At 51.9% G+C, this 16,855-nt stretch overlaps 4 protein-coding genes across 6 annotated transcripts; 2 read left to right on the top strand and 2 right to left on the bottom strand.

The window, feature by feature from the left end:
* Window positions 1–207: 207 nt before the first annotated feature.
* Window positions 208–2,777, bottom strand: PV05_00470 (uncharacterized protein). The gene is made up of 6 exons (XM_013465368.1): window positions 2,612–2,777; window positions 2,482–2,532; window positions 2,384–2,428; window positions 2,248–2,325; window positions 1,904–2,191; window positions 208–1,852 (listed from the first exon to the last, which is right to left on the bottom strand). The coding sequence occupies exons 1-6, from the start codon at window positions 2,613–2,615 to the stop codon at window positions 636–638; spliced, it is 1,683 nt and encodes a 560-aa protein (XP_013320822.1). The 5' UTR covers window positions 2,616–2,777; the 3' UTR covers window positions 208–635.
* A 137-nt stretch (window positions 2,778–2,914) lies between these two features.
* On the top strand, window positions 2,915–4,419 carry PV05_00469. Of its 2 annotated transcripts, XM_013465366.1 has the most exons (5): window positions 2,915–2,978; window positions 3,028–3,203; window positions 3,259–3,375; window positions 3,424–3,534; window positions 3,583–4,419. In XM_013465366.1, exons 2-5 carry the CDS (start codon window positions 3,032–3,034, stop codon window positions 3,909–3,911), a joined length of 729 nt encoding a protein of 242 aa, XP_013320820.1. In that variant the 5' UTR covers window positions 2,915–2,978; window positions 3,028–3,031; the 3' UTR covers window positions 3,912–4,419. The 2 variants fall into 2 exon arrangements, with proteins under 2 accessions (XP_013320820.1, XP_013320821.1); XM_013465367.1 differs by having other exon boundaries at window positions 2,915–3,203.
* Window positions 4,420–4,682: 263 nt separating this feature from the next.
* Window positions 4,683–14,485, top strand: PV05_00468 (uncharacterized protein). Its single transcript, XM_013465365.1, has one exon. It carries the CDS (start codon window positions 5,159–5,161, stop codon window positions 14,150–14,152), a length of 8,994 nt encoding a protein of 2,997 aa, XP_013320819.1. The 5' UTR covers window positions 4,683–5,158; the 3' UTR covers window positions 14,153–14,485.
* Window positions 14,360–16,747, bottom strand: PV05_00467. 2 transcript variants are annotated; one of them, XM_013465364.1, is made up of 3 exons: window positions 16,170–16,747; window positions 15,997–16,082; window positions 14,360–15,887 (listed from the first exon to the last, which is right to left on the bottom strand). In XM_013465364.1, exons 1-3 carry the CDS (start codon window positions 16,428–16,430, stop codon window positions 14,621–14,623), a joined length of 1,614 nt encoding a protein of 537 aa, XP_013320818.1. In that variant the 5' UTR covers window positions 16,431–16,747; the 3' UTR covers window positions 14,360–14,620. The 2 variants fall into 2 exon arrangements, with proteins under 2 accessions (XP_013320818.1, XP_013320817.1); XM_013465363.1 differs by having other exon boundaries at window positions 15,997–16,747.
* Between the last annotated feature and the right edge of the window lie 108 nt (window positions 16,748–16,855).

The following is a 16,855-nucleotide window of genomic DNA, read 5'->3' as shown; positions in this document are numbered from 1 at the left end:
TTGTGGCCTTGGCGCGAAGCGAATTATCTGGGCCCTGATTGGCCAAACCTTCACCATCGGTTATCTACGAGTAGGGCTTGGCGTCTTTTCTGGTTTCACCTTTAAGTACCCGTGGTACCTTACCTGGACTCGCTGGTAACTACGAACAGTCGAACAGAGCCTCGCCACTTATCTGATTACAATGATGGCAGAGATCTGGACAGCAAGTCATGCCAAGAAAGGGCTTTCAGAGAGCAACATAATCTATGGTTCGTCTAAAACCCGGTGCTCCGCTGAAGCTGGGCCTGTTGGCAGGTACATGTGTGATACGGGTTGGGAGACTACTCTTCTTGAATCCTCCTGCGGTGCCTGCCACAACTTTCTCCAGTAGCAAAACAAGTACTTTTCCCGAACTCCGCAATGCTCGAAGAAAGCAAAGAGCCCACCATCAGCGCCCATAAGAGAAAGATGTAAGGCGAGAAGGTTAACCAAAAGTGCTGAGGACTGCCACCATCCCGTACCCGCCACTGCTGGCACAAGCATCCCAGTCAAGAAGGGGAGAGAGAGATCTAGATGTACATAGAACCAGAAGTAAGCCTTCATGTACCTCACCATCGATAGACGGTCAATGATGCCAAACAAGATCATTTGGACAATTATGATGCAATAGCTCTTGATGGGTAGTTTCGACGGTTGTTGCGTTGTTTGGAAGGCTTTGAGACCGTGCTCCATCCCTCTTCTTCCAACGCCGCGGTTGTGCTTCCTTCAGGAGCCTGAGCTGCTGGTGCGTTTCGCCATGAACCATTGGCACGGCTTGGTGGCTCTTGGACAACTTCCTTGGGCTTGACCGCCTTGTCATCGACAGGAAGGCCCTCCTCAACCTCCTCTTCGTGGTCGTCTGCAACCATATCGTTCATGCCGGAGTCAGCGCGACGCAGAATGTCGTATTTTGGAGTGGTTTGTTGAGAGGTTTCTTCACCATTTTCCTTGGACGCGGAAGTGTCTCTGGTCTCGCTGGTCTCAGTCGTGTTTCTAATGTCTTTGGACTCTCTGATGTCTTTATTTTCTTTGTGTTCCTTGTTCTCTTTGCTGGTTGGCTCCTTGGATTTTTCAAGGTCACCCTTCTCTTTCGCCAGCCGGCGCTCCTCCGCTTTCTCAGCCTTGGCCTTTTCTTCAGCCTCGCGTTTCTGTCGGATGGCTAATTGTCGCTTCTCTTCGACTTCCTTCTCTTTGGCGGCCGTATCAACCGGACGTGCGGCGCCAAATGGACTAGCCTTGGAGTCAGAAGCCGGGGCAGAAGATCCTTTCGGATCAGCTTCAGAGACGGTCCTCTTCTGCAGATTCAGCTTTGGTCTGGTTGCAGGAGCCGGAGCTGGGGGCGGAGAAGAAGGTTCGCTGGCCTCAGGAGTAGGCGCTTTGGCCGGAGCGTCAGGTCGCATTCTAGCTCGCCATTGATTGTCCATTTCCGATGCTGTAGCTTGTCGTTCAGGAGGAGGTCTTTCGGTGAATTCGCGTCTCGGTGGTCGAGAACCGTCTTGAGACCGGCCCTCACCCCAAGCTGGTGAGTTCCTGCGGAATCCACCATCCTTGCTTCCTTGTCTACCGCCTTCACGAAGGGAAGTCGGGGCGGGTGATACAGGTGACAATGGACCTCTTCTTTCCCAGTTTGAGAAGTCTCTGACCTTACCATCTCCCTCACCGAAGCCACGACGTTGGCCCCGTTCGCTACCTGCATCCGACGTGTTGTCGAAGCTGCGGCCACCGCCGAACCCACCTGGTCGATCGGATACTCTTCGCTGACTGTTTGGTAAATCTGGGAGAGGTCCTTTTCTCGACCAGTCACTGAAGTCTCGGCCGTCTTGCCTGTCTTTGGCTGCAAACGGGTCAGTTTTTTGCAGTCAGTGTACTCGGTTCTCCCACTTACGGGGCTCTGCGACGCTGATGCGTACTGAGCGACCAGCCAGATTACTGCCGCTGAGGGCTAGCGCGTTCTTAAGACCATCCAATGTGCCGAACTCGACATATCCAAACCCCTTTGGCTTTCGATCCATCTTGTCCTCCACAATGCGGACGTTGGTGACTTCGCAATCCCCGAAGAAGTCGCTGATGTCTCCTTGGGTGGCGTCGAATGAAAGGTTCGCTAGGTGGGCAGTATATGGAGGTTCAGTGGGAAGGGGCAATTGCTCTCGTGAAGGGAATGTATCTCGTCGTTCTGTTTGATTGTATCAGTTCCCCGTTTCCATCTACCATTCACTTGGATATGCTAACCTGAAAATCCGCCGCCCATGCCAGTCGTCGAGCCGAAGGTTCGTCGCTCGGTAGCGTAGCTGGGTCGAGAGTCGGAGGCTATTCTGCCGTCAGCAGTCTTCCTTTTCGGGGGCTAGAATTGTGGATGGAATCTTACCAGGCAAAGGCATATCCTCCATCTCGTCGGCCCACGAGCCATAATCTGCGATGGTCAGTCAGAATGATCGACTGGAGTGGATCTGTGTTGAGACGGACTTTCATCTTGCAAGAAGGTCCCGAGGGACATCTTCTGGTTCTTTTTGGGACCTACGAGTCGTTAGCAAGGACAATATGAGCATTTTTCCAGCGCCAGAGTGCTGCGCAGGAAGGCAGCCGTCGTTCGTACCCATGATTGGAAAATCTCAGCAGGCGCACGGGAATTGTGCGACTGGCTGGGAGGCGATGGTTCGAAGTCAAGAGCAGGCCTGATGAGGTCTGTGTAGATGCGCAGACCAGACAAGCCTAGACACAGAAGCTCGTAAGAATCGTCGAAAGAGCGCTGTCAATGATGGCGCACTTGATAGCAATGAAATGTCTGGAGTCGAGTGTCCGCCTCTTGCGACTTCTCTCGGGGCTTGGCGTGAACTTTCCGGGAAGACACTTGCAGCTGGCTCAACGGCAGGGCACGGCCACCGTCACACGGCGATATCTCACCCCCTCGCAGCCGACAGCCGGCAGGTCTAGATAAAAGGCAGAGACGTCCCTTGAGCCGAGTAAGCACGTTAAGTCCTATGAGTTCGCACCCACCCCTGAGACGACAAGGTGTATGAGCCGCAATCACGAACATATTCAGCTTGTGAAGCGGGAGCATTCCCCGTCAACAGGGTTCTATCTCCCTGTCTACAAGCTCGACATGGCTGAAGATGATGAGCCAAACACTCTCGGCAGGACTTTTATAAGACCGGTAGTCCCTGCTTTGGGTGTAGGCACCGCTACAGGTATTGCTAGATTTTGTAAGAAAAGCACTCTGCCTGTTGCTGACCTTTGTGACAGGAATATTGGGCGCCGCATATGGAGGTGTCGCTGGTACTCTTATAGTAACTCCTAGGCCACTGCTATATACTACGATATCCGGGGTACAATGGTTCTGTGCAGGAACAACATATTTCTGTTTGTATCACCTTCAAAATTGTTCGCAAGAAGCTGACCGGTAATGAGACTGCCGTAGGGTTCTGCTTGGAGACCCTAAATCTCGACATGGATCACTAGAACTCGTTGCTGCGAGTGGCCTCGCCGGGTCCTGTGCTGGAGCAGTCGCTGGATCCTTCTGTGAGTGCTGTGATTCTTCAAGTCTACATATCTCCTGACCATTGTTAGTACGGCGTGGTGCTGTAATACCTGGGACCATGATTTTTGGGGCCCTTGCAGCCGTCTCGCAAGCAGGATTGAATACTACGGGAGGTTTCTTCAAATTCGATTTCAAACAGTTCCCCTCACGACTTCAACAAGGCATTGCTGGCCTGGTTCCGATGAAGTCTCTTTCCGACAAAGAGTACGGAGACATGCTCCTTCACAGACTTCTCAAGATTGAGGCGGAAATTTCAATCTTGGACGATCAAATTGCCGACCTACGTGCAGCCAGCAAACAGCAGATGCCAGATCGAATCCAACAACCACAACAAAAATCTAAAGATACCTCAAGCTGAAACGAATTGTGGCGCCTATCAGAATGACAGAGGGTACCGAGATCCCACCATTAGCTTAGTGGCCACGAGGTGAGTTCGTCGTGGCAACCAAGTGACAAGGCGAGCTCCCAAGCTACAATGCCGGGCTATCAGGAGCAGGAAAATGGCCGGGCTGATATGATAAAAACAAGTCTGGTGTCCCAAATCCTTGAGATCTGTATTACAGAGCAGGCATCCCTATCGACGTGCGTCAAAGATGTTGAAAGGACACGGTCGGTACGCCGTACCAGTGGCAGAAGCCGTCTCACAATGAGGATGCAGAAGGTCTACGAAATTGTCCCGTGAAGTGAATGTGGTGGAGAGTGGCTATGTCAAACGCCCATCATCTTGGGGTTCATAGAGTGGGTTGAGTGCTGTGGTGAAGTTGATAGGATGGAAGCCTTGTGGAAGCAGCTCCTGGAAGTGAGGAGTCAAGCATTTTTGGTAGCACAGGCCCTGATGGGCCTAAGCATATTTCAGCATTCTCGCCTAATAAGCTTGTATTCGTACCACGGTAATCCTCTTCTCAGGCTGACTCACCAATCGATAGCTAAAATGGCTGCACAGCATCTTCGCTTGATTTGGTGCTTTCGGGCGGCATATTCTCTAAGATCCACTGCCACTGGTTGTACCCATCGGGGCCCTCCAGTGACCTTCACCTAAACCTTCCTAGCCTAATGAGCCCAATGCCCGCCTAGGTTTTAGCCTGCTCGTTGTCTCCAGTTAAAGTTGATCTCGTATTTGTGGCCCGCACGAGCATTCCAGCTGCACTGCAACTCTCCGCAGCATGAGCATCGACCGGGCTCGCCGGCAACCTCTCGCTCTGTTATTCATCGCAAGTACCTGGGTATCCAACGGTTGCAGCCCCATCGATGTGTAGTTCAAGCGACCAGCTGAACACCATCGACGTCTTCGAGAAGGTGCACCCTTGTCGCCTACCGCATAATCGAGGTCTCGGACTTTGGAGTTTGTTGCGCAGTCCACGGTGAAAGCCAGCACCTGGTCGTTTGCGAGAAAGCAATCTGAAGAACGAAAGTTCCTGGTTTTTTCTGTATTCGAACTTTCGGAGCACTGTATGCATGGCAATGGCAAGAGCTGAGCTACTCGAGCGGTTTTGCTGGTTCTCCAGCGTCGAATGCGACAACTTCGAGCCACGAACGAGATGATAACGGTCCGCCCACAACTCATCGATTTCCTGACGGTTCGACGATAGCGTAGAGATCGCAAAAATGCCTCTACTCAATGCCACTTCGGTCGCTGCGGTCTTTATCCTGCTCTACTTATCCTCCTTCGTCATACTGGCCATCTTGCGCATCGCTACTGGCGTCTCCATACAGAGGATTGGCTATTTCAGTCTGAGACACATATCTTATACTCCAAGAGAAGGACTGAGGATAGATCTGCGAGGACTTGGGCTGAGCCTTCACAGACCGACGTTTGCTCAGCCAACATGGATAAGTCTTGTGTTCGAAGAATTGAAGGTTACCATCGACCCTGCCGTCTACGAGAACTCCTCCTCGAAACCTGGTGGCGCGAAAGATGTCGAAGAACCCGCCGATGCAAAAGATACCTTGAAGAGCCGCGGGCGTCGGAAGCTGGATGGGAGAAGCAAGCTGTGGAAGAAGTTGACGAATATAAAGGAGCGGCTCAAGCGCATCCACCGACAAATACACCTTCTCCGCATGTTCGACATCAGCTTTGTTAACACCACTGCCGAGGTCATTGGCGTCGGTTATGTGCAGGTGTCGAACTTCACCATGGCAGTCTACACAAGACGGAGGTTACTTGACCGTGGTCGTCTTTTTCGTCACAAAAAGGAACCTCTCGGCAGCCAAAAGCCAGCAGAATGGGTACTGACTATCAGGAGCATTCTGCTCGGAGCTGGTGGTCGCGATCCGACGGAGATCTTGGACAATATGACAGTCAATGTACACGGACTTTTGTACAAAGAACGCGAAGGCCTACGGGATACGTCGATCGCCATCAAAGGAGGCCGCCTCTATATTCCCGTCGATGAGATCCTACATTTTACCCAACGAGCGAAGAACATATCAAAATCTTCTCAACGACCTCAGCCTTTGAGCCCGGCAGAGGAAATCTCCTTTGAGGATTTGGTTGAAGAGCTTGATCAGCCAGGAAGCCGAGAGGCTTCCATCGTGCAAACTGTGGCGGACTCCAAAGAGTTCTTCAGCTCGGTATTACGGAGTGTTCAAGAAATCCAGATTGGCCTGAGTTTCGTGCGCATCTCGAAAGAAATCGTGTCGCTCAGGCAGGCTAACCTCCCCTTGGTTGCGAACGTGGTAATACACGAGATTGGCGTCGACTTGCACAGGCTTGATCAGAACTCTCCGGCTCACCGTATGTATTTTTCAAGGGAGGATGTTGCTCATCAAGCTCTTGTTGCAGCAGTATCGATATCAGTCAGTTTGGATGAGGACGATTTTCAGACAAACAAGATCATGTACATCCCCATGGCTACCACAACGATTAGAACAACCTTGCCAGCCAAAACCATGAGTTTCACGCAAGAGAGGGACGTTGCTGAGAGAAATGCAAACATCCTATTCGCCAACTTCGTGGTCACCTCTCCATCACTGGACCTGGTACCGCCCCATTTGATGAGATTGTTAGCCGTTGCTCAATCCCACAGCACTTCGTCGCAGAGACCGCCACAAAATCGACACCGTCTCATATCGAGACTTCTCCCGAAAGCGAGTATCAAGTTTTCCATCCACGAGCCGGTGGTCCGATTTATACTACCAGTGGCCAATCCTACCCATTCTGCCGCAGGCGAATACGACATGATCATATCCTCCATTACCTCGATTTCTCTGGACGTTGAGTCATCACATTCGGCTGGCGGCGAGTTATTGTACTCATTAGGGTCGAACTTTCGCGTAATGTCTCATCAGCTCTACTACCAGGCATCTACAGGCGTCAGGCACAATATAATCATCACTGAAGCACTGGAGATCAAAATCCAGGTTGCCGCGTCCACCGAAATCGCTGTCAGCATTGCTGGGAATTTACGCACCTTTTCTATCCTTATGGTACGTGAGGAGGTCAGCAAAGCCATTTATAGTATTGTACGACATTTCAAACGCCATGCACCAGCAGAGAAAACTCCCGCTTCGAAACCTGCGTCCACATCTTTCTTGAGAAAGCTGCCATCTTGGGTCATCGAGGCGACATTTGAGGGCTCTAGCTTCAGCGTTGAAACAGCTGGAGTGGATTCCAGCGTCTCAGGCCAAACACGAGGTCTTGCCTTGGAGCTCGAATCTTGGACGTCACACTATACCACCTCTAGAATGGACATGGCCCGAAAGTCCCTTACACGGAGGAAGACGAGTAATACAGCACGTTTCGATGACACGTTTTCCCCTAGCAGACATCTCTCGCCGCCCACTTCACCGCCACGACATCGTCACATTGATCCTACTGATGGACGACGTCTCACTGTTCATGTCAAGGGTTTAGAGGGCTTCATTATTGAATCTCTCGACAGCTGGGAATCAAAACCCTTTACGTCAATTCCCAGGTTTGAGGTTGCTTTCAGCACTTCCAGAGACCAGCAAGGACCGCTGTTCCATATCCATTCTTCAGTTCGTGCAGTTTATCTGGAATTCTCCCTATACCGATTTTATTCAATAGGCGTTGCGGGCTCGATTGTGAAAGATGCCTTCTGGGGTCCCGCCAGGACCATACCAGATGTGCATGGTCACCCAACATCGATTAAGGCCGATGCCGCAACACACGCACCCGTGCCTCTTGGTCAAGAACTTTCTGTCATTGATGTCAAGGCCCATTATGTCCAGATCAAAGGTCAGATGCCAGCTGACCCGCCCATGATGTTACAGGTCTATCAGGTCTCCGGCGGTCGGCACAGATGGTCTGCACCATTCTTGAGGGCCGATCTCGTACGACTACATGTTGAAGCGCCCCATTTGAGAAACGTTTACACCCGGATTGTCTCAGCCAGCAATCTCCGCTTAGATCTCCGGCATAGCAGGAGGAAGACTCAGCATGGCACGACTGAAGAACGGTCTATCGATGTTTCAACAGAGTTCATCCGCTTGGCTGTGCCTTATGGTCTACAAATGTACAAGGTCTTCGACAATTTTGTCAACACAAGCAAAGCAATTGTCCAATTGCACCATCGTTTCAAAACAAGGACAAATGAGTACATATTGAAGAAAGAGCCTGTTGCGCCGAAGAAAGTCCCTCGGATATCGTTCCGATCAAAAGCACTTTGTTTCGAGCTCGAGGATGATCCATTCGAGTGGAAGCTCGGGGTAATCTACCATGCTGGCCGCATTGAGCAGAAGCAACGACTTGCGCGAGAGGACGCATACCGCTTGAAAGTGAAGAGGCTACATGAAGAGAGAAGGCCACGGTCGATATCGAGGTACCGCGGGCGTTCAAGTCGTCAGAACTCCCCAGACACAACGGAGCATGCCACTCGTCGTTCTCGAAGCGCCGACATCACCCCAAGGAAACGATCTGCTTCAAGAGGCAGACGTAGAGAATCCGCGCGGCTCCGGTATGATCGTGAAGGCACGTGCGCCTTGACAAGCAGCGCCAAAATACAAGCCGGTGAGGCATGGGAGAGGCTTCAAGAACACAATGCTAGGAGTTGGAAAAGGCGCGTGGACTGGATGATGAGGCTCCAGAACAACACAATCAAGAGCATTCGACAAATGTTCTCAGGAGCGGATGAACCACCTCACGATGGAGGTGAGCATGAGGCTATTCTTGGCATGCCGAACAGGCCTGGCTTGATGACGCTGATTATCAGCGACTTGCATCTCCTAATCGACAAACCCTCCTTTCCTTCGAGTGGCCTGCCGAACTTTCTTCATGAGATAGGGAAAGGTATGCCTTACGACACCCAATACGCCCTTCTGATTCCCTTGAACTTCAGCCTTGACATGGGCGAAGCCCGGGTAATGCTCCGGGACTATCCTTTAAATCTTCTCCACATTCCTGCAATACGACCAGGGCAGTCCGCTCGTCTACCCAGCTGGTCATTGAAAACCGACTTTGTCATTGCCGAAGAATTTCGGGATGAGCAATCCATACGGCACGTTAAAGTAGAAGTGGTACCCAAAGGACAACACGCACAAAGCGGAGAGGATATTCCAGGTTTCTATATCGACGTTCGAAGAACCGTGTCTCCAGTCAAGACATTTTCCCAGCCTGTCGTCGACATCAACACCAGCTTACCAACATCGATGACTTGGGGTACCTCCTACCAACCAGTTATCCAGGACATGATGATGACAATCGAGGGTTTCACAAAACCGGAGATCGATCCATCAGAACGAGTTGGCTTCTGGGACAAGATCCGCATGAGCTTTCACTCACGTCTGATCGTCAATTGGAAAGGAGACGGCGATGTGCAGTTGCGACTGAAAGGCTCCAGAGATCCATATGTGGTGACGGGCTACGGAGCGGGATTTGTGATGTGCTGGCGCAACGAGGTGCAGTGGTCGATACACTCAAGCGATGATCCTCGCGAGTTCATGACCGTCCGAAGCGGTGAGTACATCTTGGCCATTCCGGACTACAGCCACGAAGCTCGCAGCGCCCCGGAACAACGAAGCACCCAGGACACCGACAGTATGTCCAGCAATGGTTCTCAAAAGAATACCGCGCTCTTCAAAAAGGTCATCATGAAAGTCTCCGGCAACGTCCAATGGACTGCTGGTCTGGTGTTCGAGCGCGACCTAGAGGGCGGAGGCCGCTCGTCCAGCTTCATTCCACATTACGATGTGGTTTTGAGAAATCCCGCCATGACGCAGGGCGTCGACTTCAAGCGCTATGATGCATTCCGCGGCTTCAGAAGTCAGCATGTCCATCTTTCTGTCGCTGTTGCTGCACCATTCGATCGCGACTGGCTAGGCGCTGATGGTTCGCCTTCGGAGAGCTACAACAGCGTGCACCTGAGTCCGAGGTTCTTCTCTCACTTCTTCAACTGGTGGTCCTTGTTCTCGGGGGTGATGTCCCTGCCTGTACGACAGGGTCCGTTGTGGCGAGGGGTTGAGAAGTCCAGCAAGAAGTTTGGCCGGCATTTGGCAACCATCAAATATGGCCTCCTGCTATCCCCGCTTTTCATCGCCCATGTGTATAAGCACAAAGATGTTGAAGACTACCAGGAAGACGTCGTTTCTGCTACCGGCCTCAAAATCAAGATAGACAGTTTCATGCTTGATCTTCACCAGCGACGAGAGTATTTTGATACCTTGTCGAAGGGGAAGTCGAAGCAAATGAGAACGAGTGGTATGAAGATCTACAGAGCCGAACTTGATTTTATGAGAGCGGATCTTCGAGCTGTGGCGGCCAGCATAGCTGGCACTACCGCGGAAGACCTGCAGAAAGCGACCGACGAAACACTATCTTCGTTTCAGGAAGTGTCAGCCAATATCGACATGTCCCAATTTACGATACCTGATCGTGACTTCACCTGGATCGATATGGACGACTTCGTGGAGTTGGATTGGGTGTTGCCAGCCGAGTCGAATCCGGAAACCAAAATTCTGCCACTGGCCTTCACGCCGCGTTTTACATATTTCAGACAGACCGATCACGGTAACGGCGGCATCCAAGGGGATGAATCTCGCACGAGCCCGTTTGGCGATGAAGATACGCATTTGTGTGTCATGTCTCGTCACAATGACCCGCGGAAAGTGCAGATGAACCTGATCGAGAACAGACTCCACGATCTTGAGGAAAAGCTTGAAGCACATATGCGCATAATGAGTCAACATGAGCTCAGGGTGATTCGTGAGGGCGATCACGACAAATCAGTCATGGACAAGCAGCAGACTCTGGTGGCGCAACGAAAAGAATTGGACAGCAAGCGAAGATTTCTGCAACATGGTCTGCAACGTCTTATGGTTCATGGCAATCCAGGCGAGGTCCAGGATTCGGAAAAGAGTAGTTCGCATGGACCTGGAAGCACTGCAACTTCTGCAACGGAATTGGTGGACGCACAAAGCAATGTCACTCCTCAAATCGACATGGATGCGCTTTACTCGTCCAGCCATGACGAGTTCTCGAGTGATTTCAACAACCGATTCATCATTCACAACGCTCAACTCAAGTGGAACAATTCACTGAGGAATATTATTCTTCGTTACAGTCACCAAGTCAGCCAGCGACGGGGTTTTGTCTACTATATGTCGCGGCGTGCCGTTAAGTTTATTCTCGACATTGTCGAGGAACAAGCAAAAGCTAAAGAGCTGCGGCGTAGACAGGAAAACAAAGACGCGCCCCCCATCCCGGCCACTCCCAGCGTTATGTCGCCAACAGACGAGAAGGACGAAGATTCTGTTGTTCAGGATCGAATAAATCAACTTCTCAGAGATGCAACCCGGTTTGTCCATGTGGGCGACACAGACAAAGATGCCGAACCCCAAGAGGAGTCTGCTGATTCCACTTCAGAACGAAGGCCTTCTACTGCTGACCTTGGAGACAAGATAGCGGAAAACTTCCAAGCCATGAACAGCTATCACCTCCGATTGATTGCTCCTCAGATACAGCTGCAAAGTGAGAAGAACGAGAAGGCGGCTGTTCTGATTGCAACCAAGGGCATGCAGTTGAAGGTTGTTTCAATCATGGACAAGGCTCGAATGTCGGACGACGTCAGCGGCCTTGTTCAACGCCGGTTCGCCCTGGACATGGATGGCGCACAATTCTTCGTGGCTAGTCAGAAAACCCTGGCTCAGTATCTCCACCTCTACTCTGGTAACAGATATGGTAATGCCCCTGGCTCAGCATGGCCTCCGTGGGTTTCTCTGGAGGCGATGTTTGATTTCCACTTGGAGCCCTTTGGCTTCCAAAGAGTGATCCAGAAGACGTCGGCAAGCCTGCGCTACGAGAAATACAATCCACTACGTCTCAAGTACAATGAAGAAGTTGAGAGCGATGGGAAGGGCGAAAAGGCGAATCCGTCTCGCAGAGAAGACCGTATCGACCACCTATGGGTCGACTTCCCGAGAGTTCGTGCACGATGCGACTCCCAGCAATATTACACTATGTATATCATTGTTCTGGACCTATTGCTCTACAGTGAGCCACTGGAAAAAACGAGAAGCGAACGGCTGGAGAAGATCATGCTTGCTTCGGACTTCAGCGATTTGCGAGGTGCGCCAGAAATTGCCCAAAGGCTCCAAGAGCGCATTCGGCAACTAGAGGATATCAAGTTGCACTTCCAGATCAATGCGAAATACCTGGACAAGCATGGGTGGCAAGATCGAATCAATCTCGAGAAAGATCTTGCCAGCTGCGAAGACGAATTGTTCTTCATCATGAAAGCTATCAACACTTCTCAACAGAGGAATGACGATCGCAAAGCCCTAGAAACAACCGGCCTTCTGCGTTGGTATTTGAGCGCCTCGGAAATCGTATGGCATCTAATGCTCGACAAGGATCAACCTCTGACTGAATTCCAACTCGGTAATGCTGCCTATGAACGGATTGACAACAGTGATGGATCCAACCACAATGCACTCGAAGTTGAACATATCCGAGGCTGGAATCTTCTGACCAACGCGCTGTATCCGGAGATCATCGGGCCGTACTACGAGTCTGCAGACCGACGAACTAACATGATGCAGCCGCAAAAGATGTTGGAAGTGCAATGGTACATGCTCGAAGCCATTGCCGGGATCCCAGTGCTTGAGCAATTCTACGTCACCGTCCACCCACTGAAGGTGCAGCTAGAGCGCGAGCTCGGCAAGAAGCTGTTCGAATACATCTTTCCGGGCGTCGGATCGAATGCTTTCGAAAGCAACGACTCCTCGCCTCTGATGGTACAGTACATGGAACCGCTTGACGAGGGTAACGATCAAGAACTCGAAGCTGCGCAGAATGCTTTGATGTCACAAACAGACCTTCGTGGTCCCAGCATGGAACAGAAACGTGACACCTCCCCCGGGGAGATGGCAAGAAGACTCAAGCCAACTTACAGCCTGAATTACAAAGAGAAGGCCACTCCGTCCACGACGCAGGGCAAGTACAAGGGACTCGGCCTTGCCCCAGAGCATCACAAATTCTTCAAACATTTTAACACATCGAATGCTCGGGCTGTGTTGAAAGAGCCGACGCGTAAAGGATCGTCAGGCAGTCTGCGCTCGAACAAGAAGAACGACGCGTCGTCAAGTAGTCTCGTGGGGCTGGGTAACTCAGAAGAAAAGAGGCTTAACGTGCTGCACCGAACAACGAGCAAAGAGCGCGGCGCAATCGGCAAAAAGAGCAAAGACAAGAAAGAGAAGCCCTCAGACGACCTGTCGCAAATGATGTCTCGCGCCTCGAATTACATGACGCTTGCGCACGTCAAGTTGAACTCATTCATCATCTGCCTGAGCTACAAGGGCAAAGGTGACCGCAACATTGAGGATCTCCACGACTTTGTCTTCCGCATGCCCACGCTCGAGTACCGCAACAAGACGTGGTCGAATCTCGATCTGGCGCTCAGGCTGAAAAAGGATGTGATTCGTGCGTTGATATCTCATACTGGCGCGATCATTGGCAACAAGTTCAGTCATCCCCGCCCGAACAAGAAGCAAGTAGAGCGGCTCAAGGAGGTTGCCATGACTTCGACGATTCCGAACAGTGATATCAATCTGCAATTGTCGGGAACCAGCGAGAGTACGAGCCTGTATAGTTTCAGCCAGGACGGGAAGGAAGATGATTTTGAAGGGTCCGGGATCACTTTTCAGAGTCCCACGACGCGCGAGAACGGTCATAAGGTTACCGTGTTTGGAGGGGCGCCAAGTCCATTGCTCAGAAGTGGGAGCTGGAGCTCGAATATCAATCTGCCCAGGAACGCGACGTTGCAGGTCCCGCGGTCTGTGCCGCCACCAAGCATGAATGGGAACGGGAACGCGGCCGCGAGTGCTAATGGCCAAGGGACGATGGGGGCCCCTCCACGACCCAGTACGGCCAGTTCGCATTCACATACCAGCGGGCCAAGGACTTTGTTCAAAGATACGATCGGTCGACACTTCACGAGCGATACAGCCAAAGGACGCGGCGTGCATTTTGGACCCTTGAGTCTCGGCAAGAGCGAGAGTCATAGAGATGTTGCGAGCACGAGTCATGGCGGTCAATCTGCTGGGCGTGAGGGTCAGCACGATGACGGCGCCGAGAGTGATCCCGAAGGACATAGGAGGAAGAGTGTACTTTTGTTGGGGAAAAAGGTGCTTAATCGGCTGAGTTAGGAGCGAGGTTGACAGAGCCTAATGAGCCTACGTTGGAATCGGCTCGGATCAAACTATACCCTAGTACAGAGTGTGTATGAGAGGAAGGCGTCCTTTTTCATGAGGATTGGATAGGCTACATGGATTGAACGGACATGCCTTTCTTGTGAATGATATGGTCGAGGGATTGATTGATGAACATTTAGGCGGACAGATGGATATGTTCTTGTGCTTGCTTCTTGCTTCTTGCTTTTAGCGACAGAGCTGAATTACTAGTACTACCGGGGGAAAAGGCTCTGTTCTTTGAGTTGAGTACCTAGGTATTGGGATCAAAATAAATTCCTTTCTAATTCATCGCTTCATAGCCCTTTTGGATACTCTTATGGGTGGTCGGGCGCTAATAGCACTCTCTCACTCGAACTGACTCGGAGCTCGATATGGGCTGAAGGGGAGAGCATTGATCCAATGGGCCACGAACACCTGTTTCCATCACCGGCCTCGGCCTTCGCCTTCACCTTCACCTTCACCTTCACCTTCACCTTCAATCTCGCCCTCATCAATGTTCTCCGGACCACCATCTTCACCTCCAAGCTCGCTCTCAACATAGTCAAAAGCGCCCTTAAGGGGTCGTGGCGCCTTCCATCCAGCCATCAGCTCGTTGACCACGTACTCGTCGAATGTAGGGAAGACATTCAGTACGTCGTCGAAAAACATGATTCCGCAGTTGAGCGTGCGGATCGTGGCTTCGACTTTCATGCCAACGCGCAGGTGTGACTGCAAGATGGACTCGACAAAGAAGACATACTGGTTCTTCTCCTCATCGTTTTTCGCTGCCGGCGCGACCGGTGCTACTTTCTCGGCAGTGGTGAGATCCTGGGGTTGCTGGTCGGGATTGGTCCACGGCTTTGCATAGACACGACCCACTGGACGGAAATGTTGGGAAGTGGTCGTGTACAATTCTTTGCATTCGTCGGTTGGCGGCTCGATCTTTGTGATTTGAAATCCGGCATGCTCTTGGACCGAGTCGACGGCCAACAGGCGGCCGTTATCAACGGCTGCCGCGTATGCCTTGTAGACGGGCTCGTCTGCTGCGCCTGCCACGCCGAAGTGAATGACTTGCTGAGCTTCTTCGGGGTTCATGCCGACGAAGACGTTCTCGTCTCGAGCGTCGGTCTCCCATTCGGCGCTCCCGTCGTAGTTTTCCGAGTAGTAGCCGCCAAATAGAGTCGAGCAGGCGATGTTGAAGTCTCCGGGGAGCCGGCGTGTTGCCTCGGCCACGTCCCACAGCTCGGAGGTGGACTCGCGGCAAAGGTTTCGTGTGGCTAGGACGTCGTCGCGGTACTCGGGGCATACATCGTGTTGGAGCAGATAGTCCATGAACCGCTCGAGGGTGGTGGTCAGGGTAGATACTTGGTCCCGCAGCTCGAAGCCGTACAGGAGTCGGGCTCGGCGGCTGAGGAAGGCTTTCATGACGCCTTGGAAGTCGACATCGTACAGGCTGGTCGCGGTGCCGAGGTGGCGCTTGTCGTCGCTGACGGAGGCTTGGCTCATGGCGGCGAGCAGCTGGGTCTTGTCCATGTCCTCGGTGTCTCGGTCTTGACCTTGACCTTGGCCGCCTTGGTGCGCGTTGGGCCCGACTTCGACACTACCGAAGACCAGGTACTTGTAGAGCATGTCGCGGCGTTCGGGAGTGAGTTTGCGGGTCCGTTCGAAGCGTGCGATGGCTGTGAGGATGCGGTCGACGAATGCGATGTTTCTGGCGAGGAGTGGTTAGTTGGTAGTGGTGTGCTGGAATGCCTCTGGGAGGGTCTCTGAAAGGGTCTCTGAAAGGGTCCAGGGCTGGGAAGTGGAAGTGGAATGCTTACGGATGGTAGAGTTCTTGCTCCTCGGCATGTTCGGATGGGGTTATTGGTGTATCTGCGAAGAAGGCTTCGAAACCGGTGGGTTTGTCCTGAAGGTTTTGGAGTGTAGGGTCAGTGTCTGTGTAGGTGTTCGGATCGCGGGTTGGTGTCGAGGTCCTCGATGGTTAGAAACGTACCAGGCCTCGTTTACTGGGTGGTTTGCGGTTCTTCTTTTTCTTCTTCTTTTTGACCTCGGGTGGTGGGAGATCATTAACGATTTCTCCATATTCTTCTTCTTCGTCGGCGTCGATGGTGTTCGCAGGAGTTGCCGTGCCGTTGACGTTGACGGTAGCTTCTATGTTGTTCACAGGGCCGTCGCCAGCATTGTCGCCATCATTGAGATCGAGATCGACGGATGCCACTGCAGCAGCAAGACTGTCGTCCTGGGCCTGAGACATTTTCGACCGGCCGAGTTTGGGGGGAGAGCAAATGATTACTGTGTAGGCTGGCAAGAGGGAAAGGATGTATGAGGAAGAGAAGGGAAGAGTGAAAGTATTGAGCAGAGTCTTTCACATCTTCAATTGAGGATTGATTCAGTGAGACCGGCACAAGGTGGTCATATAATATTAATATTCACTGGAGAAAATCAAACAATCATGGTGTGAGGAGGCTACCTGGATTGTGCTTGTGACAGACAGACAGACTCTTTCTCCCCGGCAGTCAGGGATTGATATATCTCTTGCAGTGAATACCTAGGTATGGAGTCGGGCTGCTGAGATCAAAAGTACCGCACATAGTACACCAGTCTTCTCTTCTATCAAAGACTGGTTGGTACTGCAGGTGACCGGCCAAGGCTGTACCTGGATTCAGCCCCACGAACCTA

This window comes from Exophiala xenobiotica (assembly GCF_000835505.1).
Source record: "Exophiala xenobiotica strain CBS 118157 unplaced genomic scaffold supercont1.1, whole genome shotgun sequence".
NCBI classification, from domain to species: Eukaryota; Fungi; Ascomycota; class Eurotiomycetes; order Chaetothyriales; family Herpotrichiellaceae; genus Exophiala; species Exophiala xenobiotica.
The sequence above is the reverse complement of the archived record's forward strand: the minus strand, read 5'-3'. Positions and strand labels throughout refer to the sequence as shown.